We start from the raw sequence: 27,572 nt of genomic DNA, 5'->3' as shown, positions 1-27,572 counted from the left end.
CAGCAGCAGCAGCCTAGTCCACGTCGTGGTGGTGACGGAGGTGAACATCACTGACACTACAAAACCATTATTCCAGCTTCAAAACTACGAGATGCACTCCGAATTGCGCAATGCAAGAAAAGGAGGCGGTATTTTATTGTATGTACATAAGAGTGTAGCATTTACAAGGTTTAAAGAAAGTTGTCTCACTTATGAGTGCATTTATGGAGAATTAAAAACCAATTTTAATTATAAGATAGGATTATGTGCTATTTATAGACCACCAGAGAGGGATAAAAATATTTTCTTTAAAGAAATCTCACGCTTGATCTCAAAATACCCAGTAAGACAAAACTTTGTAATGTTAGGAGATATTAACATAGACATTAAGCTATCTAACTCGCATGTACAACAATACCTAAACATAATGTATGAATCAGGCATGGAATGTGGTATAAATCAGTATACAAGAGTTGAAAAAAAAGGTAACTTAATAACGAAGTCCTGTATCGACCATATTTTCATTCGGAATGTCTGCGAAAGCAAAACTAAAACATCGGTCATTCAAAATGCTCTGGCCGATCATTACATAACTGGTCTTTCAATTATTAACAAAAATCACCACACACCTAACCAAATAAACTATAAATTTGTAACTCGGCAGGACAATGAAAAAATACAATCTGATCTATCCAAGATAGACTGGAATGCGGGCTTAACCCATAAAAACCCAAATGATATACTAAACTTCATTGTAGAAAAAATTTACAGATGTTTATAATAAATGTAAAAAGGTAGTAAAAATCAAATTAGGTAAAAGACAAGAGTGTGAGTGGATGACTAATAAAATAAGTTATATGTGTTCGCAAAGAAATAAACTATTAAAAATTTGGAAAGAGGACGAAAGTATCTTAAAAAATAGATTATTATACAATATTTACAGAAATAAAACTAACAAATATATTAACAAAGTAAAAAATAATTATTATAAGAAAGAAATAGATAAAAACTTTAAAAACCCAAAAAAACAATGGGAAATTATAAATAAATTATGTGGTAAAGTAATTAAATCCATAGACGAAATAATAATAAATTCATTTAAAAATATAGATACATTAAATCTAGTAAATAATTTTGCCATAGAATTCCAAAACAATGTAAAAAAAATATGTTGCTATTGTGATAAACCACTATTAAACGCCCAATCTTACTCCAATCAACCCGATATCACAATGAGGTTAAAAAAAGCGAATAATGACATCATATTCTCCATAATCAGACACATGAACGATAAAAAAAGTCCCGGTATTGACGGAATAAGAATGAAAGACTTAAAATGTATAAATTCTCAAATAACTCCCTTGATAACACATCTCATTAACTCATGTATTGTATATTCCCAATTTCCCGATAAACTTAAAGTAGGTTGCATCCGACCGGTATACAAAAAAGGTGCCAAAAACGAAATAAACAACTACAGACCAATAACTATACTACCGTGCATAGAAAAAATTATTGAGAGGTACTTAGGAAACGAATTGAATAAATTTATTATCACTAACCAAATCATAAACAAAAAACAATTCGGCTTCCAAAAACATAAAAATACTTCACAACTGCTTTCACAATTCACCAATGAAATCAATCAGCACATGAATGATCGATGTCATGTGCTGGCTATCTTTATCGATTTCAGCAAAGCGTTTGAAACACTCAACTATACCACCCTCTTTTCAAAATTACAACAAAACGGCATACAGGGACCCTTCCTAGACTTACTAAAAAACTATCACACTAATAGGTTCACAGTAGTAAACATAAACGGCGCCTACAGCCAGAAAATACCTACTGAAGAAGGAGTAGCACAGGGGTCAATCACCGGGCCAACCGAATATCTCCTTTATGTAAACGACATGTCCAACATATTTACGGAAGGAACGGTTTATCAATTTGCCGACGACACCTGTCTAATTACTGCACACAAAGATATCTCCATAGCTCAAATACAACTCCAACACAACTACAACCAGTTATGCAAATGGGCTCATGACGTAGGTCTAATCATAAACGCACAAAAAACTAAATTACTACACATTCACTCACCACACCTACACACAACATTCACGCCTCACATTTCATCTCACACACACCAGTGCTTCCATTCCGATAGCTACAATGCGACTTGTAATTGTGATAGATTAGAACTAGTTAAACAACATACCTACCTAGGTCTAATCATAGATAAAAATTTCAGTTGGAAACCGCATATAGAACACTTAAGTAATAAACTGAGGGCGTTAATGTCTCGGTTGCAAATTCTAAAATTCAAATTACCCTTCAATATATTAAGAACGCTGTACCTATCACTAGCAGACTCCATTATAAGTTACTGCCTTAGTAGTTATGGCCGTACATTCACAACTAACATAAATAAAATTTACGAATTACAACGTAGGATACTGAAGACCATTGTACCTCCAAAAATAAAACAAAAATACACTCACAACGAATTAGGTTTGTTTCACTACTGTAAAATATTAACTGTTCACGACAAAATCGAATTATGTATTGTGGATGAGGAATATAGTCGCATCCCTTCTTTAGAGAAAAAGTCAAGGCCAAAAAATCTGCGGACCTTGAACTATTTACCTACTTATGTTACTCCGCGGTATAATAATACTTACGGACAAAGGACCTGGGAATACATGCTCCCCAGTATTTTAAATAGGATACCAAAGATAACCGTCGATAGCCTCACAAACAATGTATCCAAGAGAAAATCCGTGTTGAAAGCATATTATTTTTCCTGTTACATTAAGTAATATACCTAAGTAAGCTACATAAATATATATATATATAACAAATAATTTTTCATGTAAAATCAATTTAGGCCTTAGTAAAAGTCAAGTTCTGATTGTGTGTACCTAGGTAAGTACTCATTTTTGTGTCTCATTGTCTTAACTTTTTTCTTGTAAAGAACATAATAATGTACCTATCATAAAATACCTATATTATTTTTATACGTATTCAGGTTTAAAATAATAATTAAAAAATGTAGACTTTTTTATATTGTTTAGCGATATAGCGATCTCACCATGTCGCACTTAAATCTAGTGGTTTCAGCGCATGGTTATTGTACTTTAACTTTATGTAATCTTACATGTATTAAATAAATAAAGATAAAAAAAAAAAAAAGTGAAATACACTAGGTTTGGAGCCGATGCGGCCTCCGCCTCGAAGTGGACGACGGTAGCTGCTAAAACGCTCTCTACCCCTCACAGGATGTCATTGTTTTGCATAGTTACCCGGTCGGTCGGTCGGCCCGTCTCATGTCTTGCCTCTATGCGTGCAGTAAGGGCTCAAAGGTCCTTCGATATCGGAAGAAAAATTAGTTTTTACTGAATAAATTATTACACCATTATTGAAAATATTTTTTATTAAATTCCAAAGTCAGGTGTATAATCCGTTAAGTAAGTAAGTACCTATAATATCTTGGTTTAATAATTATCATATAAATAATAAGTCATCTTCGTTTTTCTCTTCTGTCTTCTTAGGTATAATCTTCACCTTGAGATCATCCAGCTCCATTTGGTTGACGTCTGCGGGGAAAAATATTATACATAAAGCTTATTCTTTGAATTAAGTGTTTCAAAGTTTCAATGTGGGGTATCGTAGGTGGGTACTTTTGTAAACTTCAGCGTACGTTAACTGATTTGTTTTCGAAGGTTTTCTGCGAGTCAATGATGTTTTTCTTGCTAAAGAAATATGTATCCTCAGGTTGCCTCAGTATGAGTCAAATAAGCTATCTTAGGGGCCTACGTTCATATTCATACACGGAATACATCCAATCTTTGCTCAAGATTATGTATCTACATAGCTGACTACGGAACCAATAATAAGTCTTATTCCTAACCTCGTTCTCAGGTTTCTCACGCCGGGAATATATTTTCCTTCTCTCTCCGACACAAGCTACTTCTAACCATAAACAAGGCATCAGTTACCGTTATAGTAGGTGAACTTCATCCGGTGGTCCTGGTTGTCCCAGTACTGTCTCTGGGCGCGCGCGAGGGCGAGGTGCAGCAGCTGCCCCGCCAGCGCCGCCGCGGCCACCGTCAGGAACACCACGCGCCAGCGCAGTGGGTCGCACTGCGGGAGGGTAGGCAGATTAGTCAGTGGGTTAGACACAGCCAGGTGGATTTTCATGATAAAAATATGCTTGGGCCAAGGGACTACTAGAATGCTACGCGCAACTTGTAAATCATAGCTCTATTGTATACCGACAGCCCATCGGCTGACTTGGATGTGCTCGTAGAGGCAACCACGCTTTATGTAGAAACTAAGGAGCACAGAAAACAATAGAAGTCAAATAGGTGATGACATAGCAGCAAATCATCAACACACAATGAAGGTTTAGGTAGTAGTAAATGGACAAAGTGATGATACAGACCTGATCAGCCCTGAGCACGAAGCCGGCGACGAGTGGCACGGCGGCGGGGGCGGCGGCGGCGGGCGCACGCGTCGCCAGCGCCAGCGAGCCGCAGTAGTTCTCAGACATGTCCGAGTACATGCTCTGCGGAGACACATCACACATGCTGTAAGTAAACTAGTAACGTTAGGTAATTGTTGCTGCTTAGCAAGGCCATGCTGTGATGCAACAGATCATGATCAGCCCGCAGTCCACATTAGCATCTTACAGAGCCAAAAAAGGAAATCTATAAGAAAGTCTACAGTCAGTATTGTAATACTGAATATGCATTGGAGTCAATCGATTGTGAGGCAAAAGTTTAGTTTACAATAATGATGATGGAGTAGCCTTGAAGCTTCTTACGTATTGAGCTCAGGGACTTACCAAAAATCCAACATACTGCACAGCCACTGAAGCCATGGTCCCACACAACAACACTACCGCTAAATAACTAGACTGAGATCCGAGCAGCGGCACCAGCCACAGCCCTAATACTGTTCCACACGCACCTGGAACAGAAACACTTGGTTTTAAAAACATTGAACAACTAACGAAGATAAAAATATAAACACCCTACAACTAAATAACGTGGATACATACCTACAGTTCCCCAAAATTGATAATGCACATAGAAATCTTCGTCATTGTTCGGCAACGGTCGTATTTAGAAAACTATTATGTATTTAGAGTGGTTAAGTGCATTTTCTTCATGAAATTTTAGTAGAATTATGTAATTGCTGCTAAAAGAGATAATTGATTTATCAGTAACGAAATTTGATTCGATAATTCATAATATTCCATAATATTAAAATTTACTTCGAAAATGTTACAGTAGGTACTTTTCAAGTGTCTTACTGAAGCTGATGTAAAGATGGATGAAAGAAGGTTTGAATAACACAAGGTTTATATTATAAGGAGAAATGGATTTCAAACACAGGTTTATATAAAAAAAATTGAAATCTCAGTTCAAAAGTATTTACAGCACTAATTATTTCACATTAATAAAAATGTTTACATTAAAATCTCAGTTCAAAAGTATTTACAGCGCTGATCATTCACAATAATATTACAATTACAAACTTGGTCTTTTGGGTGTGGCTTTATTGGCAAAGTGAAGTCTATCAATGTGACGCATATTTTATTCTTAAATGTGCCTCATAATATGGCATCGTCAAAAATAATTAAAGTTGAAATTAAATTCACATTTGAAAAAAATAACAAGAACGATGTGTAATTGCAGCTCTTTATAATTCCACAAAAGTAATATTGATCTTGACCTTGAGACCCTTGACTGATCGGTGACAGCCACCGACCGCCCAAATTGTTTTCGATTATGTGTCACATGATATTGACTACTATTTCTTTCGAACAAGGATCAGAATGCAAGTGCTTTGTTTAAGGCACTGATTCGGGTGTTTCCGGGAATACGACAGTTTGCGAAGATTTGCATGCGCATTATTAATATGGGAGAACTGTACACTTATAATGAAAAAGCTGCAATAGAATGTAACATGCAAAAGACATTACACAACAACGATGATTGAATGTGGAATTTCGAACATTTTCAAAAACAGAAGTAGGTGCCTAACAAGAAATCTTAGGCTCTTAGGCTTAGTGACTTACCTAATGTGCTAATAATTTTCCTATACCTAGTGTTACTGACTAAATAATTGACGAAGCCGATTTTATAAATCGACTCAACCGTCGGGGACACGGCGAGGAAGGTGAGCCACATCGCCACGAATGGCAACATCGACAGCATAGCGCCCTGCAACCAGAAGATACATAACTTACAGGTAAAATAAGATATAAATAGCAATTTAGTCGAAAACGATGAATCTAGTCCTCCCGATGTCCTGCCTACTCGTTAATAAATAATTTGAATTTTCATTCCAAAGTAATGCGAATGTGAAATTGTTTTAATTGAATCTCAAGCGAGTAATTTGTGAGTTGAAATAAAGAAACAATAGATTACGCATACACTACTCACTAACGTTTTCATAAAATTACCTTCACTAGAAGAAACTATACTTTACCATAAATGGGACCAAATTTTTGCAATAAACTCTAATATGGTAAAAAATCTCTCTATATATAAATCTCTATAGTCCTCACCTGCTTCACGGTGAACCCGTGTGCCAGCACCAGGTAGGCGGGCACCTCGGTGAGGAAGAACGTGACCACGACGCTGCAGCCGACGTGCGCCGCCGCCAGCCCCCATGTCGCGCCCGAGCGCAGCATCTGGCCCCACGGCGTCTTCAGCTGCTTCTGTAACATATACAATGAAGCCACTTTACAAAATATTATCTTTATGTAGTCTAGGAGAGGCAATAACTGGCAAGCTATCTTTTAAAAGTCAGGTCTTACAAACAATACCAGTATCCACTGGTATCACCCCAAGATGTTATACAACAGACACTGTCAGTCAGACTAGTCCTTGCGACTCATCAGCTCAGCTACTTCATAGCTATCTGTGGCCCAAGCAAGAACAAGCCTACCTGTTTATAGCACTTGAGCGCTTCATCGATGAACTCCTTCTCCTTGTCTCCGACGGCGGGGTGGTCGGCGGGGCGGCCGGCCGTCAGCAGCGCCCACACCGCGGCCGCCGACAGCGTGGCCATCGCCAGCGAGTAGAACACCAGCTCCCAGCCCAGCGCCGACGCCGAGATCGCGCCAGCTACAGGGAACGCCACTATGGTGCCTAGTTGTATCCCTGGAACATACATTTTGGTGGTGTAAAGTATGTATTGTGGAAAAACTGCACTGATAATGGGTATATGACTGGAATCTGGACCTGGCTAAAGATCTCCACTATATGTCAAGAAGTTCAGGTATGCTCACGTCAATCTATATACTAGAATCATGTAAATTTATTAAAAAACAATCAAACCTATACTCCCCAATCAAGTTATCTAGAAGAAATAACAGATACCAAAATAAACTAAAAACTACCTTCTCAAAATTAAAGATGTATACAACAGGGCCCCACTCTATGGCTATCAAGATTTATAATTCAATACCAAACGTAATTAAAAATTCAAAAACGTACGGAATATTCATAAAGTCTTTAAAGCGATACCTCATTGAAAAGAGCTACTATACAATAACAGAATTTTTTGATGATAATGGTGAATCATAAGTAGTCGTAATATGTTAATTTGATTAATAGATGATTTTTTGTGTTTATATCACTATAATAATTCAATGTATATTTATATCATTATTTAGTAGTGCTTATCAATATTATTTAAGATTTTAATAATTTATTATGATATTATAATTTTTTGATGAATATTGTTAATTTGTATAGCTATTTATAAAAATTGTTGTTATTACCTTATTCAAAATATAATGCATGTTATGAGATAAGTAGGTACTTAAGTAATTTTAAGCCCCTCTGGTTGCTGCGCCCTTACAGGGTGTCACATTTGTAACTAATGTACTCATTACCACCTAATTCCACAATGTGATTTGCAATAAATGAATTTGAATTTGAATTTTGAATTTTCAACCTGGTACTTCTTTCTGGCTAGGACTTCAAAGATTCTATAACAGCATGGGACATAAAGCAATTCTAAGTTCAGCTAGCACTGGTTCTCACCTCCATAGACGATGGGGCTAAACGTCTCCCGCTCGTGCGGGGGCAGCCAGGCCAGCAGCAGCGCGCGCAAGGCGGGCGCCGCCGCCGCGTGCGTCATGCCCAGCACGAACTGCGCGTTGCATAGCGCTATCCACCCTCCCTGCGGGATTATAGTCACGGTTATCATTTATGATAAAACAAATATCTAGGGTGGTGGGGTTGTGGTGCAAACGGATGCTGTGGTGTTAGAGGCTCTTTATAAACAGTATTTTGTCCCACTACTACAAATTTGATTGGCCTTTGCCATCCAGGCGGTTTTATTAGTATCAACCTTCAGCCAGCTGGACCAAAGTAGGCGGTAGTGGTTGACTACGAAAAGATCGTGAACAGACAAGTGCAGCGTCTTTGGGACAAAAGTACGTCCAGCAGTAGCTAACTGCCTTAATGATGGTGAATGATAATGACCTGGTTGACGATGGTGGGCAACGCGACGTAGATGGCTCCATTCACCAGCAGCGCGGCGGAGATCATGAGCTTCCCGCCCAGCGCGCCGCGCGCCAGCTGCGCCGGCACCAGCAGCAGCGCGTGGCCCCACAGGAACGACGACATCACCGTGCCCTGGATGCTTTTGTTGTAGTCGTATACCTGGAGAAATATACGTTAGAGGAGTGGAGGAAAATGACGTGTGTCTGTAAATAAATCTGGGTTGTCTTCATTTGATATGCGAGAGTGATTATCATAGTTAAACAAGTTTTGATACATTGATGTACTATTTACAATGTAGGTGCAGTAGCATTATAATATCATATACAAGCTAAGGTAGCTGTACCTGTACGAGTATGTATTATTGTGTCCCGTGTATTTTTTGCTAGCAACAGCAAGCCATAAGCCAAAAAATTACCGTTGTTGAGTCTGGAGAAGTCTGCGAGCATCATAACAGCCAGAACCAAGCAAACATTGAGCTTATAGCATAACTACCTGTATGTAGGTGTCATTGAGCCGGGAGCGGTCGGCCAGCGCCAGCACGGCGACCGGCGCGGCGCCGCGCAGCACGCCGAACACCACCGCGACCAGGCACATGTAGACCAGCTGCACGTGGCGGATGCCCAGCCGGAACTCTGGAACACCATGATTTTAGAGTAGCATATAAAATGTGTTGAGAGGATAATAATGTGCAAGCCAAAAGCAGTGCAAGTTGATTGAGGCATGGAATTATAGCTACAGTAGTAGTAGTAGAGTGGTTGCCGCAAGGTACCTACATAAAAGTGCTCCATTAGGAGTTGTTTTGGGCAATTTTTGAGGGCGTCCGTTGTCTCAAGACGCTACTGCGGATATATCTTACTTCGCACAATAATAAGGACTTATAAAATTATAAAGCTATCATGTGACCCAGTTTGTACGCAAATAATAAGCGGATGAAAGTAATGATTAGCTATTCCCATTAGTTTTATCTTAGAACTTTATTTTCTTTAAAATTAGATAAGAATCAGGAAAGTTTTCATCTACTGAGATAAGATTTTGTGAATCATACCAACTCAGTTTGATAATTATTTAGTTCTCGGCCTGCGTTCTCGGTCATTATCTTTTGTTTTGTGTTATTTTTATCCATTGTTGATTGGTAAACACATTAAGATTAACAGTATTTCAACTCAATCAATATTTTAACAGTGAGCTTGTGCACGACATCTTTTATCAACACAATAAGTAGGTCTGTACGATTACTATTATTGTCTCGTACAACGTTATACTACTACGTCTGGCTACTTGTATTTTTATCATTACCTACTTGATTATTAGTCGGGGTCACTATGTAAGTACAAAATTCTTCTGAAGTTAACGTTTTCTTTGATACCTTGGTCGTTTTCTATAATGTTGATGACAATGTACTAGCAGCTAGGTATTTTTTCTACTACCTATGTACAGATATTAATTAATATTAATAAAATAAAGGTATACTCACTGGTCCTCGTGACCACGCCGACAAAGCCATTCTCAAACTTGTAATTAACAAAGTCTAAGTCCATGTCTGCTTCTCTCCAACAACGACATTTATTTTATTTCCATTTAACAAACAACTCATCAGCAAGCAGCCTCCCGTCGCCACCTTGTTCACTTCACGACACTGTTTTGAATCTAGTTCTCTTTAAGCTAAGACAAATACTTAATATGAAAATTCTGTCTACTGGCTCGTCACAGCCTCGTTATCAGCGAGAAAACTTTATAGTAATAAACGTTAACTCTTAACTACATAATGTACCGCGTTATTGTAAACAGTTACCTAATCTAACTGTTAGGTTTTATCTCACATTCTGATAAACAAACCTGTACTCTCGGCGCCAGGTTCATCACCGCAGTAATTAACATCTTGTTGCTTTGGTAATAAATAAGCATTCCATCAAACGAGCGAACAATGAACTGGAGTACTTTTGACTTGAAATGAATATTACGTGAATAAATAATTGATTTTAGAACGGCTTTGTCTTGTCTGTACATGACTGATTGTGATAACTTTGTGGAGCGAACGTGAGAACATTTATCAGATGTAAAACAGTCTCGGTTCATTCATTTTGTACAAATATTTTCAGTAAAATTATAAAAAGAAGTGCATAAAGTATGAATATGGTTGGATGTTTGTATGTACTGCGAATAATCGTCGAGTCTATAATCATTATTTATAAACAACTATGTCGGCATCAATCAAAAGAAACAAAATAGGAGGCTTCGATGAGATTTCAATAATATTTACGAACAATATAAGTTGGAAACTGAGACAGTGTACGCTCCGCATTATAAATGTCGATCAACTTGGATAGCTGCAGCTTAGGTAGGATTATGACGGAAAAGACAATAAAGACTAAAATTAATAACATAATTAAGTAGGTATTTATGATTTTATTACAACCTTAAATAGTATAATATTATTATCTAAAAAGTTTATAAAATAACGATTATCACTTATCAATCACTGATCACTGTAAGTTGACGCTTCCATTACTCATCGAGCATCGCTTGAACTGCTTCATTTTCCTCTGAGAAATTTATAAAAACTAGAATTATTATTTAAGTTCACTCTTTCCCAAAAATCGTCAAAATTCACACTTGGCACACGCTCTAGTCAAAGAATGTAGTCGTAATAAGTGTCCAGTGTAGACGTCTTATTGAAGATTTGTGGGATTGTTTATTCCATTACTTATGTAGTAACCAGTATCGGAAACCTGAAACTCCAACTCCTATTTTTAAAAAATAGCTCAAGAGTTTCTATTGCAAACCAAGTTTACCATTTGAGGTCAGTGTGGTCAACAAACTTTATTGACGGTGTTAATTAACTGCAAGTTTCAATAAATATCTATTGATAGCTGACAGTTACTTTCATAAGATTTTGACAGAATGCAACTTTTTATGTGACTAAGTCGTATGATACCGTCAACTATCGATAGATGAGTAATGAAACTGGCAGTAAGTGGCAAGTTACCTCTGCGCTTGTCCTCCCGGCGCACGTACTCGGGGTCGTCCCAGGGCTGCAGGTCGGTGCGCAGCTGCAGCAGGTACGCCGTGTTGGACGCCGCCACCCACGCCGCCATCGCCACGAACATCACGTGCCAGCGCGCCAGGTCCGTCTGAGGGGAGATAGTGTTGCTACAGAGAACGGCTGAATTCGCCAGTACCCCTACTCTTGAAAGGCAATGTATTGCGCCTGTCTTGCGTTTCCAACACTTAAAAATCATAACTTCTCTTCAGAGGCGTTTTTCCAAAAAGTTAAAATACTAATATGATCAGCTAGGTAATGCCTATTTTTAGAACCTAGAAACAATTATATAATGCCAACAATTTAGAAGTTATTTTACAAAAACGCCAAAAAAGACTTTTTCGGCCAAAATCTAAAATAAATTCTACATTTTAAATGTTGACAACGCAAGACAGACGCAATACATTGCCTTTCAAGAGTAGGGGGGCAGGTCCGTCTGAAGGGAGATGTTGTAGCAGAGGACAGAGTCTTTGTTAATTCTACTGGCTCTCCGGCACGGGTGCGTTATTGACGTCGATAAACTGGTTTAAAGAGTCTTCCACGACTCACAGCACCGTATTTATCGCGAAACGTGATCTAGTGACGTTTATCTACGTATACGAATCCGGTATGTGTGATTAACTTATATACGATTTGAATTTGTATGGATATTCCTCCTGGTCCATCTTTTACTCCTACAGTGCGCAGGAGTAGTTTATAATGCTCACAGCAACAAAAATTGACTGATATTTTATCGGGTAGGTCTATTTTATAACGTTTCACTGTCTGTGCGATGTCCCTATATACCAACCATGATTTCTATATTATATATTTAAGTAAAGTCTTGTAAGTAATAAGTCTGAGTATCTGATTGCATCGCAGAGGTGTCTGAATCTTCAGGCTATTAATATAGACAAGGTGTTTAAATTTAATAACTAATACTCTAGACTGCCATCAAACATCTACCGAGCGGAAATTCATTGCCAGCTTCATCTAGCAGCTACAGTTACTAAGCGCAGTTTATCTTGTCGTCTCACCTATACATCTTGCGACTGCAAGTTAGACTGGCAATATTAATACACCCCAGTTACTCATCCATTGCCAGCTCTGCACTCTGGGACGCTCCATTAATGCTGGTCGTATCGAGTTAGCAAACGACACGTGTGATATCACTGTTACTGTGAGATTGGAGAAACTGACAAAGTGATATAGTCAATAGTATCTAAGCTATATCTAAGGATATCAGCTTTTACTGTAGGTATTCATGGAAGGGGAAACTATAACCAGTGGTTGTATGAGACATCAAATGAAGGAAATCATCGTAACATTATAGGTTGATGTAAAACATATATTATTTTCTTTTCTAGATTCTAAACAAAAATAGGTCAAATGATATCAGGCTCAGGAGCCTTGTTCTACATCGATGACGTTGTAATAAACGATCGCAACGCACCAGCCGAGCATGAAAATATTTCCTAATATCTCGGAACCTCACTCCGGGTTTGCGCCGTTTACTTTATATTAGATTATTTGAAAATATTATGATATATTCAAAATAAAGCTTTACTTACTACTCGTATCTATACAATATTTTAAATTAGCAAGTTTGAATGCTTGAATTGTGTTGAAGAGATTTTACTAACACAACAAAACTGTAGACACGCTAATTAAAAACAATCATTAATCTATTATTACTTCGGCTTGGAGTTTATATCTACTTCACAATAATTAAAAGTGCTCCTATAATCATATCAGATTATAGTCCAGAGATTGATATGCAATGCGCCTCGAATCTAGTACGATACATCGAAGTTTGCATAGGTCACACCTAAGTAGTACTTTGGTATGACGATCGGGAGTAGTCCGAATGCGGTAGCGGGGCCACACACACTCACATACACACACATACCCCGTGTGCCACCCGGGTCGCTCTTCCGTCGTCGTGCACACAATAAACTTGCCAAGTCATTCGGCGTTTCAGCTATTTGTTTTTGTTTTGTGCTTGCAACACACTCCAATAAGTACCTACCTAGTAGTGGCTCCAAAGTATGGCAAAATAACGTAAATCAATGTAAACAAGTAAACAATGATCCACACTACTACACATAGGGGCTTCTTCAAAGTAAGGTCATAACATTCTATCAACCGCAACCCGACAAAGGACATCAGTCCAGTTCGAGAATTCGTCAACCTCAATAAATAACTGCAATCTACATAATTACAGAGCATACAAAATTGGCTGTTCGAATAGCGCACAAACTGAAATCTGGCACTGCACCATCAGACTATCTCTCTCTCTCTCTCAGCCTTCTGTAGTCCACTGTTGGACATAGGCCTCTCCTAACGATCGCCACCCCAGACGGTCACCCGCCATCTGCATCCAGCGGCTTCCCGCTACCTTCCGCAGATCATCAGACCAACGGGTTGGGGGGCGACCAAACGCCGTTTGCCGACACTGGGTCTCCACTCCAGAACCTTTGTACTCCAGCGGTCGTCGGCTCTGCGGGCTACGTGGCCAGCCCATTGCCACTTCAGCGTGCTAATCCTTTTGGCTATGTCGGTAACTTTAGTTCTCCTGCGGATTTCTTCATTACGAATCCTATCTCGCAGGGACACTAGGGTGACCCGTTTGAACTTTTTTTCGAATTTGGAAAAGTTAGGGGTCTGAAAAGTTGCGTATGCAAACATTGTTTTCGTATAAAATAATAATAAAAATATTGAATACTACTTTTAGCCCTCTACCGAAGGTCAAAGTTTCAGTTTTTTGTTAATATTGCCCTAGATTCCCTTTGATTGAGTACTAATTTTATCGGTCAAAAAGTGTCGAAGTAACACTCGAATCATTGACAGTAGGTATTATTGTTAGTCAGTACTTGAAATTTTTGGAGTAATTTATACGTAGCTAGACTTAAAAAAATCATTCTCTAAGTGATAAACTTCAGTACTATTGCAGCGCTCGGCTCAAAAGTTATTTGATTGAAAATAAAAACAATGAGTTCGAATTATGTTACTAGGTGCATTGCAGTGTATTGTTTCATTATTGGAGCACCATCAGAACTCAAAAATAGTGTGTTAACAACGTATTTACAATTGCTAAGATACATAGAGCATGTAAGATATACCCTACTAAGTGCAGGCGCTGCAAAGCAGCCGGCGATTTCCGATTGTGAGCAAAGACGTGAAGAAGATATCTGAATCTGCTTCCATACCGACAGTGAGTACCTTCAAGTTATTCAGTTACTAATAAAATTGAGTACAATGAGTACCTAAAGCTGAAACGATGGCCAGGAAAAAATAAAATACAATTTTACATGTTATAGTGCAAACATTCCAAAACAGGATTACATCTGGTTTGTTCGACGTCGCCAATTGCAAGTGTAAATTGTTAACTTCATGCTGCTGATCACAAACTAATAAAGTACCCCGTAAAGGGCAAGATTTCTTGAATGATCAGCAAACGGACCGTTAAATTACCATTAGTACGGTCGACTTAGTTGAAACGAGAAAACTTCAAAAAAGAGCAACCGAATAGTTAACGCCAACAAACACTGCAGACTGAAATATCAATTGCAGTGCAACCGGAACCCCCAACGAGAAGCCAGCTGATTAAAACGATACCACCACCAGTATCCGAGGACACTCCTATGAGGAATGAGCCTTCAACATCTGGACTTTCGATATGTAAGAATAACATAATTCCGATTCCGGTTCTGCAACAATTTATGTGATTGACATGGCATCTCTGACCGATCAGCAGCCGCTGTCGCCACGGCCGTCCTCCAGGACTTTGGGCTCGTCACGAGTGAAGCGGAGCAAGAGAAACAGTCCGGCATGACATGCAAAAAAAAGACATTGTCATGCAGAGAAATTCATTTTTGGCGATGATTATCAAAGATAGACGCCCTATCAGAGAACTAGGTCTAAGAAGAATCATCGAGGCTCGCAAGGTCAAAAGTAACTCTGTTCGAGTTTTCAAGTTACCAAAACTGAACTTTCAAGCTGCTGACTACATTGACAATGTAGTTATCTTACGAAGGTTTAAAGGGAATGGTCGAAAAGGAAAGGTTCAATGATATCGCTATTCCAGCATTCCCCTGTCACACCCAGGCTGTGGAAAGATGTGTGAAGTTAGTGACTGAGTTGCTGGTCGGCTGGCCGGTGTCAGTTGCTGGACCAAAGGCCGCAGATGGATTGATTCGGACCAAATTAATGTCTCGAAGTAAAATGCCTACTTTTAATTTTAAGGGTTGTTACAAGGCTTGGATTTTTTTATTTAGAGTTTATTTAATATAGTTTTTTATATATTTTTTGCTTTATTTGTGTTTAATACCCCTAATATTAGATAAATAATAACGAATAAGGTAGCTACTAAATATAATAAATATAAAATATTTAAGACGTACGATAATTCGAAAAATATTCAAAATTCCAGACCTGGTAGAGGGCTATAAGTACCTATAAATCCAAAAACTAAAAATGCAGTTTTAAACTACACACTAATACGCAACTTTTGAGACCCCTATGTTTTTGATATCTTGAAAAAAAAATACCTCCATACATCAACGGGGCACCCTAAGGGACACGCCTAACATAGCCCTTTCCATAGCACGCTGAGCAACTCTGAGCTTGTGGATAAGCCCTTTGGTGAAGCACCACGTCTCGGCTCCGTAAGTCATCACTGGCAACACGCACTGATTGAAAACTTTTGTTTTCAGACACTGAGGTATGTTTTCAGTGAAGACACATCTTAATTACGTAATTTTCCGAACGCTGCCCATCCGAGTTGGATTCTACGAGCTACCTCTTTATCGAAGTTGGATTTACCTAATCGGATCACTTGTCCTAGGTAGGGATACTGATCGACAACTTCGATGGTGACACCTCCTACAGTTACGGGCGATGATGAAAAATAAAAGGGATTGAAGCATCGCCCAGAGCTCAATAGAATCAAAGGCTTTCTCATAGTCCACAAACGCTAGACATAAAGGTAGATTATACTCCTCGGTCTTCTGTATAACCTGCCGAAGCGTGTGTATATGATCTATGGTACTATAACCTTTTCGGAACCCGGCTTGTTCGGGTGGCTGGAAGTCGTCGAGTCTTTGCTCGAGACGATTCGTAATAACTCTCGAAAACAGCTTGTACACATGACTCAGAAGTGCAATGGGTCTATAATTCTTCAATAGGGCTTTGTTGCCTTTCTTGAAGAACAAAGTCACTACACTTCTGCTCCATGCCTCCAGGCTTGTGCCTTCGAGTATGACGGAATTAAACAGCCTCCGAAGTGCTATTAAAATCGGTCTACCGCCGGCTTTCATAAGTTCTGTCGTTATTCCATCATCTCCCGGAGCTTTGTTGTTTTTTAGCTGTTTGAGAGCCATACTAATCTCGTCTAGACTGATGTCCGACTCCTGTCTCCATCAGACTATATAATTTCTTTATCTGACTCTTTGTCACTAGACTGTCACTCACTGGGTCGTTTCTGAGCACGTAGCTGGCGACGAGCGGCGTGAGGAAGGAGCACACGTTGGCGGGCGCGTTGGACATCGACATCATCACGCCCGCGAAGTTCGGAGACAGGTCCAGGTGGTTCATCTGGAAGGAGTCCAATGTTATTACCATCAGCAATTCAGTAGCCACACGGAGCGCTACATTACCCTGTCCTTTTCCGTTCTCACCCAATAAACCAAAGATATAGACTGCCTAGTATGTAGCTCCAAAGGGACTGGCCGAGTTAAATGTACAGATTATTTTTTGCTGGTCGATGGTCAAGGTGATCGTGGGGTTCTTAGAGGTTTATTTTATCTCATCTGATCTTCCAAAAACTAGGATCTAATTCCCCCTATATTGTAAATGTAGAATAAAAGCACTCACAACGAATCCGACGGAGACGAAGCTCTGCAGCGTGAGCAGCGCGACCAGGCAGCCCACGGCCAGCGCGCTGCTCCGCGCCGGCACCAGCAGCAGCAGGAACACCGACGTGCCGTACAGACCTGCGGCACCATAACAGTATAAGTACTACATCATCAGGGTACAGACCTGCAGCATCGGAATTACTATATGATCAAAGTACACACCTGGAGCAATAACATTACTACATCATCAGGGAGCAGATCTGCAGCACCTGCAGCATTACATACATTAGCTACACTATCTGGCTACAGTCATCCATTCTTAGGCCTTCTGCATCCAATCTAACTACCTCCTACCGTCAGCACAATGAGCTAAGAAGATAAATATGAACAGATAAGTAATATTATAGAAGAATCCTAATAAATGACAGCTGCGCAAATAAGAGAATGATAATGCGTTGGTCTTCATTCATATATTTCGTAGCAGTCGCGCAGTGTGTTTATGAAGAGAACCAGCTTTACCCACCAATCGAGTTGAAGACCCTCCGGCAGGTCTTCACAGAGACCAGCTGTCGGTCGAGCAGCGCGCCGCACAGCCACGCCGAGAAGAATGACCCTAGCAGCATGCCCACGTACGGCAGCGCCGACAGCCACGCGCTCTGCGGACAAATAGCCTCGTCATCAACCAACATAATGATAAAATATGTCTACTTCTGGGCACAAGTAAGTAGGTACTAAGGTATGCACCCCGTGCTACTAGCCCAGTGGAGGTCATACCTTAACATTGTTTTTCATAACTCGCCCTACACTCACATTTTCTCTACACCCACTTTAATATCTGATAGATAGTACTTTTAGTCATCCATGATTCATGAGTCAAGTTTTGAAAGTGAAAATCCAATTTGTCTTCGAATCATCCTAAACCAACAAATGCCTACTAAAGGGTAAAGTTGTCTTTTCATTTCTGATACTAACGATCGGTAATTTATCAAGACGATACTTTTTTATGCCGAACTAGATCCATCATGTTTTTTTTACATTAAATAAGAGCAGAGCCTCCCACAGGACTTCAGTAAAGAAAACCAATTTAAATATAAAATACCTAACTTTGCTGTTTACTTTATCGCCGTTACTATTTACTTGGGACAGTTAGTGAAAAACGTACTTTTTGCAGAGAGATATCGAGTCCCTTCTCGAGGTAGGTGGGCATGTCCACGAAGAAGAAGATGTGCGAGATGGAGAAGGCCTGGTGCGCCGCCAGGATGGCCCAGAAGCCGCGGCAGCGCACGATGTAGCGCCACGGGACCTTCACAGAGGGTTGCTGGAACACATACCAGTTATGTATGTTTGGTGAGAAATGGTGGTGTGTACTTATTTAATATACTTTTAAAATTAGAAGCATTTTGTAAAATTACATTTGGAATAAACAAGTTAATTTATTTTTCATTTCATTTATTTGCGAAACATTATATCCACTCACGTTTCTTCTTCTTATCATGTCTAGAGCTAGAGTAGACTGTAAGAAGTATTTATCACAGGTGGAAATATTGGCCAATCAGATCAGCGCAATTCCGGCCCAGTGTTCGCTGCAATACATACCTCTTCGCAAGTATACGGCATATCCTTCTCTATATACATCCTCTCTGCCTCGGTCATGAGCGGGTGTTGCGCGGGGCAGGAGGCGGCCCAGCGCGCCCACGCCGCCGCCACCGCCAGCAGCACCGCCGCCGACACGTAGAAGATCAGCTTCCAGCCCAGCACCGTCTCCGAGAGCACCCCGGCCAGCGGCATGCTGATGATGATGCCCAGGTTCGGGACTAAGGGGGGAATTGATTGAATGAATTGTATAGTTTGATAATAAGCAGATTTGTTGTTGTCAGATTGTTCAAAGCATATTGATACAGTTGTTGCTTGGCCGTGAAATTTCGGTTACCATAGCAGTGTATTGCCGGATATTATAGTCTCCCTGTGGACAGAGGAAACTTATAACTATGAAATGATTTGAGGTAAAGAAAGCTTCCATACACATTAGTTGTCTATTGGATAGACCAGTTATGTCCATCAGTGCAGTCAAGCTATATCTAACAGAGTGATACTAACACGCATAGACGTATCCGCCGTAGGAGGTGCGCTCGTGCTGCGGCAGCCAGCGGCCCAGCATGGTGTGCATGGAGGGGAACGTGACCGCCTGCGCCAGCCCCATGCCGAACCGCGCCATGCACACCGACGCCCAGCCACCCTGCAGCACACGAGGGCATTACGACAAAGCTAAATAAAACAAACGGTACGGTAGTAAACAAAGAGTCCGGTCATGGCTGGAAAGGGAAGGGGGAAATATGGGGTCGTGGCGTCCTTGGGAGAGCCCAATATCCAGATTATCCAGCAGTGAACGAAAAACCCTTCCTTCATTGGAACGTGATGGGTTTCGTGATGGGTCGTGATGATGATGATTAACAATTAACGGTTGTTGGTGTCTTTATTTACTTTACAGGATGCTATACTGAATCAAATGCCTATCCATCAAAAACTGAATGTGTGTCAGGTGAGCTTTTCTTCCCACACTACATAAATGCCTGAGTTGCATTTCACTATAGTTAAAAATCTACGCCAGTGGTTCCAGCAGAGCACTGGATAAATTGTTCCGTGCGGCAGACTCCAAGACGGAAATCAGCAAGATGATTGCCAACCTCCATAGCAATGAAACAAATACATCTTATGTACTGTCTTTCAGCCTTACCAAGTAGGCCACGGTAGGTATGCAGATGCAGAGCACGGCGTTCACGAGCAGCGCAACCAGCAGCACGCGCTTGCCGCCGAAGCGCTTCGCCAGCAGCCCGCCCGGCACCTGCATCACCGCGTAGCCGCAGAAGAACGACGACAGGATGTAGCCCTGCGTGCGCTTGTCCCAGCAGTACGTCTGGGAAGAGAAGGGCTTATCAGGGAGTTATAATACGGTTCCGCTAATTGGGTCTTTGTGAAGTAGGCGTGTCTTTGAAGGAAACGAATGTGTTATACTTGGAGAAACATAAGAGCTCGAGTAGGGTTTGCCACCGTGATAAAAGGAGTGGAACTTTTCGGATTAGCGCCAGCCACTGATTGCCCAGGGGGCGACGGATGATGACAACAAGAACAAACAGGTAATGCGCCACAAGACGATGCTTCTTTACTTATAACCAAAAGCATATTTGTTTGTTTCATCAGGAAAATTATTTACTGTTAGTGCGTTAAATGGCCAGTATATACAAATTTACATCATTGGCTGCCGCGACCAGGCTCCTCTGCGCCACACCTAATCCTCAAACCACTGCTACACTATATAGTTATTTACTTCAGGTCCGTCCGGCCTCTCGTCGTCGGTCATGGCGAGCACGGCGATGCCCATGCTGGAGCGCACGAGGAACAGGCCGGTGAGCGCGCCGCACATGCACGCCAGCTGGATGTGACGAGTGCCAAGCCCGAACGCTGCAAAGTGCACAAAGTGCTGTTAAGGCTCCCTTTCACGGGCGCGCTAATCCGCGGATTTTTGCTGGAGACAAGTTCGCGGACAAATCTACATGTGAATGTGTTTTTTTTTTATCTTTATTTATTAAAGAGACTTAGGTCACTTACAATAAACTGTGACCATGTCAGTCTCATCGAGACATACACTATTTAGGGTTGTCTTAAGTCTAAACAATATTTTACATAACTATACAATATTTTGGCCTCAATAGAACATGGATTTGAAAGGATAGTCTGAAATGGACCAACGTCAATTAGATTGACTCGAAGTTTTCGAAATAACATTGCTGGTAACGCCGCTAAGCCGGAGTCCCTTCGATAGAAAAAAAAATAAAAGAAACTACAGCAAGGTGTCTCACCGAGGGAAAGGGTTGATGAAGTGTCGTGCACCTACCTGGTCGCTGGAGGCAGTTCAGGAGACCAGGAAAAGGCGGCCGGCTTCCAGACCCTCGCCTGGCGCCACGTGCTCGATCGATCAGAGATCAGAGCAATCCAAAGCACTGCAGCACTCAACACACACACTGATATTCTTCGGTTAGCGGTTCACCACGAATAAAGAAGAAGCGGAAGACTTTAGCAACTAGCCAATCGTCTATTTTGAAAATAAGTTCAATCGCGAATAACTTAGCGCGACGGCGGCCATGAATTCGTTTTCGGAACTGATTGTCTGTGGGTGGCGCAGACAGTGTTGCCACACGTAGCGTTGCGGTGCACGACATAAGCGGAAATAGGGAAAAAGGATTTTAGGATCGAAACCTTGCGAAAATTATGAAAGTAAATATATTAAAAGATAGGTGGCGACACCATTTCCTCCCCCCTTAAAGGGTCACCTTTAAAAACATTCATAAGTGAAACGAGACAAAATTATAGCCTAGCTAATGCGGTAACTAAAACTAATTATAAACTACAGCGGTAGATACTAATGTATTGTTTATTGTGACGGGAGCGGACATAAACTGTCATAAACGTACAACCGGGCGAGCGTATGTGCCCCTAGCAGTCCTTACAGTAACTACCCGCGTTACTCCATCCCTTGAAGGATGAACTTTGTCGACAATCGCCAATGGCCACGAAAGCGGAGGCGCGTTATCATCTATGATAACTACAACTGTTCCAGGTATAATAGCGGAGGATGGAACATTCCATTTCTGTCGAGTCTGCAAGCCATGTAAGTATTCCACTCTCCATCTCCTCCAAAAGGATTGTACGAGTTTATCGAGCAACGAGTGCCTATGAAGTAGGCTAAGGTTGTCGTCATGCACTTCAGCCGCGGGCAACGAAAGTAAAGGCGCGGTGTGAAGAAAATGGCTAGGCGTCAGCGCGGCGGGTTCAGCGGGGTCCGCACTGAGCACAGTAAGAGGCCGCGAATTGAGTACACTCTCGATTTGAGCGAGTACAGTAACCAGCTCTTCATATGAAAGCAGCTGTTGACCAATCACTTTAAATAGGTTTTTCTTTACCAACTTCACCATGCTCTCCCAGCACCCCCCGAAATGTGGACTGGCTGGGCAGTTAAATTTCCATTCAATTCGGTTTTCTGTGAGCTCCTGCTTGAGACTGCAACTGAATTCGTCGCTGTTTAGAAATTTGTAAAGGTCGCGTAAGTAAGAATTAGCGCCGACAAAATTAGTTCCCCTATCAGAATGCATGACCTTTACCGGGCCTCGGCGGGACAAGAAACGCTTTAAAGCGGCCAAAAAACTGGCGGTGCTCAGGTCAGTCGCCACCTCAATATGTAGTGCGCGAGTGGTAAGACATGTGGAGACGCAAATATAGGCCTTCACAGCCTTAGCTCCACGGCGACGAACAGGAGTGTAAGCGATAGGCCCTGCGTAGTCACAACCTGTGTGGGTGAATGGCTTCGTAACTTGCTTCGTGCGACAGTCGGGCAAGTCAGCCATCAACGGATAAGTCGGACGCGGGCGCGCGCGAAAGCAAACATTGCATTGGTGCACTATCCTCCGCACTACGCGCCGAGCAGATAGAATCCAGTACTTCTGGCGAAGTAATGACAGGAGCAACTCTGGCCCTGCGTGCAAATATTTTTTGTGATAATATTGTATTATCAGGTTAACCGCGTGATCATCACGAGGCAGAAGTACCGGGTGTTGATTATCGAAATCTAAATCGGAATTGGAGAGTCGCCCGCCAACTCGGATTAGGTCGTTGTGTAAAAACGGTCTTAATTTATTAAGCACCGGGGAAACAGGCAAGTCATTTTTAATATTTAATAACTCATCTTTAAAATGTTTAATAAAATGACAGCACTACTTAAATTTATCTTATCCTGATTAGAATGCACCAGCAATTATTTATTTATTTTTAATAATATTTATGTATTATTATAGAATATATAGGTATATATTTATTATTAACTATGTAGGTTTTATATATTATTATATGTAGGTGTTTACATATCGTTTATACTTTATATTAATGTAGTTTATAAATATCTCTTATTTTCACACGCTACCCTTTTTCATTATTTCTATGTCCTTTCAATTTGGTTGTCTGGAAGAGATTACTTTTAGTAATAAGGCCGCCGTTTGTGCTATTTATTTTCTGTTCATGTTTGTAATACTGTTTCTTTTTGTGTGCAATAAAGAGTATTTTATCTTATCTTTATGTTTGTTTTGGAGTATTTGCAGCAATTTAGTTTCTGCGTACTCCAAGTCAGTAGCGGTAATACACGTAGGTTCGCGGCGTGGTAATAGTTTTAAAACCCTACATATATATACGATTATTCGCAGGAGTTTGGTCCATGACGAGGAACGAGAAGCAGCGGGGTAAATACTACACTCGTCAGCAGGTGTCAAAACAGCGTGAACTAGGTTCCTTTGTTCGGGAACGTCGTCTAAAGTGGAATCGTTAACTTCATCAAAGGAAGGCCACTGTGAAGCATTCGATGCTAGCCAGGACGGCCCGTTAAACCACAGCGGATGGGTTTTCAGTTTGGAGGGGTCGACGCCGCGCGACAGGCAGTCGGCCGGGTTGTCTGTCCCCGCGACGTGATGAAAGTTTTCAGCGGATACATTTTCATTTATTTTAATAACACGGTTGGCAACAAATGTTTGCCAACGGTGGGGCGGATTTTTTATCCAATAAAGCGCGACCTTGGAATCTGTGTAAGCGCGGACCTTAATTGGAATGCGGGAATTATACGTTTCAAGTACTGAGCGTAATAATTTCGACAGTAAAAGAACTGCGCAAAGCTCCATACGAGCAATCGTATGGGGCGGGGTGGGTGCTATCTTGGACTTCGCGCAGAGAAGGCGGACCACATTACCCGACGGAGAAGCGACGTGCACGTACACAACGCCGCCTTGCGCCTGCTCACTAGCATCTGCGAACCCTACCAAGGTCACCTCGCAACCAGTCGCGACGCTGAGACAACGAGGGATTTTTATCTCATTAAGCGCCGGCAGTTCGCGACAAAATTGTCGCCAAAGCCTTACTACCTGGTCGGGCGGGACTTCGTCCCAATCCACCTTCAGCTGCCATAGTTTCTTGATTAATAACTTAGCTACCAATACAGTTGGCGCGACGAAACCCATTCTGTCCCAAAGTCGGGCGATCGTTGACATTATGGTGCGTTTGGTACACACTGAGTCCAAATCAGGAGGGTCGATTTTAAAATAAAAGTCGTCATTATCAGTAGACCAACCGAGTCCTAATATTTTATGCTCTGTAGCCTTGTCGAATTCAACCTCAGTAGGTATCTTGTGCGAAGCGGGCAACTCATTGAGTGCGTATTGTGAATTACTGTTCCATTTAACAAGATCCCACTGGGCACCCTTGAACATTTGAATCAGCTGTTTTGCTGCGTCCACCGCCTCCTGTTCTGTATCAACAGAAAAGGCGATATCGTCCATATACAGGCAGGACGGGACAATCTCCGCCGCGCGGGGATACTCGGCGCCGTCATCGTCGACGAGCTGCTGCACAGTGCGGAGCGCGTGGAAGGGACTTGACTTTAAACCGAAACATACTCTATTAAATTGATATAGAACCAGAGGATCGTTTGGATTAAAACGATATAAAATTCTCTGATAGCGTCTATCAGATTCGCGAAGCATAATCTGCAGAAACATCTGTTTGCAATCAGCGGTCATCGCTACAGCGTGTAGGCGAAAATTTAAAATAATTTTAAACAAGTCCCCTTGTAAATTTGGCCCACTGTGCAGCACCTCGTTTAGCGAGACACCGGATGAAGTCTTGCAACTTGCATCTAACACGGGGCGCAGCTTCGTGGTGGACTTGTCCTCGCGGAGGACACCATGGTGCGGGATTATATAGCTCGGGGACAAATCGTCCGATGACGCCTGCGGGGGAACGGTCAGTGGCTCCACATAACCTTTGGAAATATAGTCCTTAATGACGTCATCGTAAGCGGCACGAAGCTCGGGAGAAGTCTCGAGCTTCTTCTCCAAACACAAAAAACGTTTGCGAGCAATGTTATAGGAGTCCCCAAGTAAAAACACGTCTTTATCAAACGGGAGAGCTACAGTGTAACGGCCGGTCACGGGGTCACGTTCCGTAGTCGAGCGGTAAAAATGTTCACATTCAACATCCGTGGGGTGCTGAACGGGCGAGCCGGGGACTTCTTCCAGTTCCCAGAAGCGGGTAATTAAATGATCCATAGGCTGCTGTGGCACTATGGCGCAGCATGACGTCACGCATGCTGGGCGGGCGGCGAGCGCAGGCACGACTCCCATGAGTACGTAGCCTAGCACTGTATGAATAGCGGGCGGCCCCGATGGTCCACTGGAGACCACGTCGTCGGGAAGAATCAAATGCGGAAACAGCGAAGCACCAATCAAAACATCGATTTTGTTGGGCGTAGCGAAATGGTCGTCTGCCAATGCTATTTTATTAAGATATGGCAGGGCGGTGGAGTCGACATAAGCGGTAGGTAAGTTGTCAGTAATCTTATCAACAACTAAAGAATTGATTTTGTATTTTATGTTATTATTAAAGCGCGAGAAAAACTGTAAGTCTACTGTCCCGTGGGATGCCCTCTCCGTTCCCCCGAAGCCCCTCACAGTAGTACGTTGAATGGTATTCTGCCGTAACCCCAAACGATCACAACATTCGCTGGTAATGAAGTGACTTTGCGATGCAGAATCCAGCAAAACCCTTACAAATTGTTTATTTCCCTTACTATCGTACGTAGCTAGCTAGACGAATGAATGGCGTAGTGGTTCTATTCTATTCTATTCTATTCTCTGTGGGGGTGTAAGTACCTGCACCTGGCTCTCTCGAGTGGAACCTTTGTGCATATCCCCAAGGTCTAAACTGCCTTCCTAAGCTTGGACCATTTCCCACCACGCTGGTCCACTGCGGGTTGGTGGGTTCACATATCTAGATGTGCTAGATCTAGATATGCAGGTTTCCTCACGATGTTTTCCTTCACCGTAAGAGCGATGGTATACATTGTACTTAAGTTAAAAGAACTCATTGGTACATGTCAGCGTCGGGATTCGAACCCGCATCTCTTGATTGAGAAGCGGGCGCTCACCCGACTGAGCTACCACCGCTCTAGTCTAGCTCGGCGTAGTGGTTAGTGACCCTGACTACTGAGCCGATGGTCCCGGGTTCGATTCCCGGCTGGGGCAGATATTTGTTTAAACACAGATATTTGTTCTCAGGTCTTGGATGTGCCCGTAAAATGGCAATAGGCCCGCCCCCTATTACATTGGGACTAACATAACACTCTGGCGAAAAGTGGGTGCAGCAATGCACCTCTGCCTACCCCGCAAGGGAGTACATTAGTACAAGGCGTGAGTGCGTGTTTTTTTTTTTTTTTTTTTTTTTCGTACGTAGCTACCATAGCGGTAGCGAGCAAAACAGTAGTAGGCGTATTACATTGCGGCGTACTGCTCTGAGCGGCAGCGGCATTAAGCACGCAAGGACGCGGAGCAGCAATGAACGTCGAACACAACGCGACGTCCGCTTGCGCGGGAACGGATGATTTCGCATCAGCTGGCTGTGACGTAAGCGATGCACCGCCGCCGCCGCCGCCACCAACCGAGTCAATGACCGCGGCGCGCGGTGGCACAGTGGTTAAGTTCTGTAAAGCGGGTGACGCATTCGACTCTCGATTAAAATGTAATAGCGAGTGGTGTTTTTGTTTACACACTCGGCATCCCGAAGCGGACTGACAGGAAGCAATCTTATGCTTCGTACTTAGGCAATTTATACAGCCATTTAAATTCTTCGCGGCTTGAAAACGCTCGTGAGGAGACATTTTATGGAATTCGGGACATTTGAACAAATGATGATGTACAATGTTTGTACATAAGCACTTGTGAGCGGAATTAGAGTCGACGGTACTAACGTACGCATTGTAGTGAGGCGGCGGGTTTTTGTTATTAGATCTAGGGCGAACAGCCGATCGTGATGCTGATGCAGCGCCACCACCGGCGGCCGCAGTGGTCGGTGCGCGCTGTAATATTTTAGTTTGATTATCCAAGAACTCAACGAGCTTATCAAAGGTTGGAATTTCAGACTGATTATTATTACTATTCTCAAAAGTACGCACGGTATCAGGATCTAATTTAGTTAAGGCAGTTTGCAAAAATATGAAGTCTTGTAAGTCTGTTAACTTTAGATTCTTTAGGGCGCGTACTGCGTTAACAAATCGGTCATTAAAGAAATCCAAATTACTCGCAGAAATCGACGACAGCGGTT

General features: G+C 41.8%; 3 protein-coding genes across 3 annotated transcripts; all 3 read right to left on the bottom strand.

The window, feature by feature from the left end:
- Positions 1-3,397: 3,397 nt before the first annotated feature.
- Positions 3,398-10,252, bottom strand: LOC105392696 (putative inorganic phosphate cotransporter). The gene is made up of 11 exons (XM_048622585.1): positions 9,985-10,252; positions 9,003-9,142; positions 8,490-8,669; positions 8,046-8,184; positions 6,943-7,157; positions 6,542-6,712; positions 6,068-6,212; positions 4,829-4,953; positions 4,427-4,549; positions 3,981-4,125; positions 3,398-3,578 (listed from the first exon to the last, which is right to left on the bottom strand). Exons 1-11 carry the CDS (start codon positions 10,046-10,048, stop codon positions 3,487-3,489), a joined length of 1,539 nt encoding a protein of 512 aa, XP_048478542.1. The 5' UTR covers positions 10,049-10,252; the 3' UTR covers positions 3,398-3,486.
- A 632-nt stretch (positions 10,253-10,884) lies between these two features.
- On the bottom strand, positions 10,885-21,006 carry LOC105393506 (putative inorganic phosphate cotransporter). The gene is made up of 11 exons (XM_048622584.1): positions 20,991-21,006; positions 20,710-20,843; positions 20,119-20,298; positions 19,482-19,620; positions 18,981-19,198; positions 18,547-18,702; positions 17,908-18,040; positions 17,404-17,522; positions 17,002-17,124; positions 11,497-11,641; positions 10,885-11,053 (listed from the first exon to the last, which is right to left on the bottom strand). Exons 1-11 carry the CDS (start codon positions 21,004-21,006, stop codon positions 11,016-11,018), a joined length of 1,401 nt encoding a protein of 466 aa, XP_048478541.1. The 3' UTR covers positions 10,885-11,015.
- An 81-nt stretch (positions 21,007-21,087) lies between these two features.
- Positions 21,088-26,029, bottom strand: LOC125488879. The gene is made up of 3 exons (XM_048622583.1): positions 23,509-26,029; positions 22,726-23,130; positions 21,088-21,116 (listed from the first exon to the last, which is right to left on the bottom strand). Exons 1-3 carry the CDS (start codon positions 25,595-25,597, stop codon positions 21,088-21,090), a joined length of 2,523 nt encoding a protein of 840 aa, XP_048478540.1. The 5' UTR covers positions 25,598-26,029.
- Between the last annotated feature and the right edge of the window lie 1,543 nt (positions 26,030-27,572).

Source organism: Plutella xylostella, chromosome 8 (assembly GCF_932276165.1).
Source record: "Plutella xylostella chromosome 8, ilPluXylo3.1, whole genome shotgun sequence".
Classification (NCBI taxonomy): Eukaryota; Metazoa; Arthropoda; class Insecta; order Lepidoptera; family Plutellidae; genus Plutella; species Plutella xylostella.
Note: the sequence above shows the minus strand (reverse complement) of the source record. Positions and strands in the feature narration are given on the sequence as shown.

What these genes read in the sequence shown, in the direction of transcription:
- LOC105393506 (XM_048622584.1), bottom strand. An exon ending in TCGTCTCCGTCGGATTCGTT is followed by an intron (nt 17,125 to 17,403) that starts GTGAGTGCTTTT and finishes GACTCCTTCCAG; the next exon opens with ATGAACCACCTGGACCTGTC. An exon ending in ACGTGCTCAGAAACGACCCA is followed by an intron (nt 11,642 to 17,001) that starts GTGAGTGACAGT and finishes ATCTCCCCTCAG; the next exon opens with ACGGACCTGGCGCGCTGGCA.
- LOC125488879 (XM_048622583.1), bottom strand. Translation starts at nt 25,597, where the DNA reads ATGGGAGTCGTGCCTGCGCTCGCCGCCCGCCCAGCATGCGTGACGTCA. An exon ending in GCAAATACTCCAAAACAAAC is followed by an intron (nt 23,131 to 23,508) that starts ATAAAGATAAGA and finishes ATTTTATTAAAC; the next exon opens with ATTTTAAAGATGAGTTATTA. An exon ending in GAAGCCATTCACCCACACAG is followed by an intron (nt 21,117 to 22,725) that starts GTTGTGACTACG and finishes GGTCCATTTCAG; the next exon opens with ACTATCCTTTCAAATCCATG.
- LOC105392696 (XM_048622585.1), bottom strand. Translation starts at nt 10,048, where the DNA reads ATGGACTTAGACTTTGTTAATTACAAGTTTGAGAATGGCTTTGTCGGC. An exon ending in TAGCCCCATCGTCTATGGAG is followed by an intron (nt 7,158 to 8,045) that starts GTGAGAACCAGT and finishes TGTATGTTCCAG; the next exon opens with GGATACAACTAGGCACCATA. An exon ending in CGCTCAAGTGCTATAAACAG is followed by an intron (nt 6,713 to 6,942) that starts GTAGGCTTGTTC and finishes TATATGTTACAG; the next exon opens with AAGCAGCTGAAGACGCCGTG.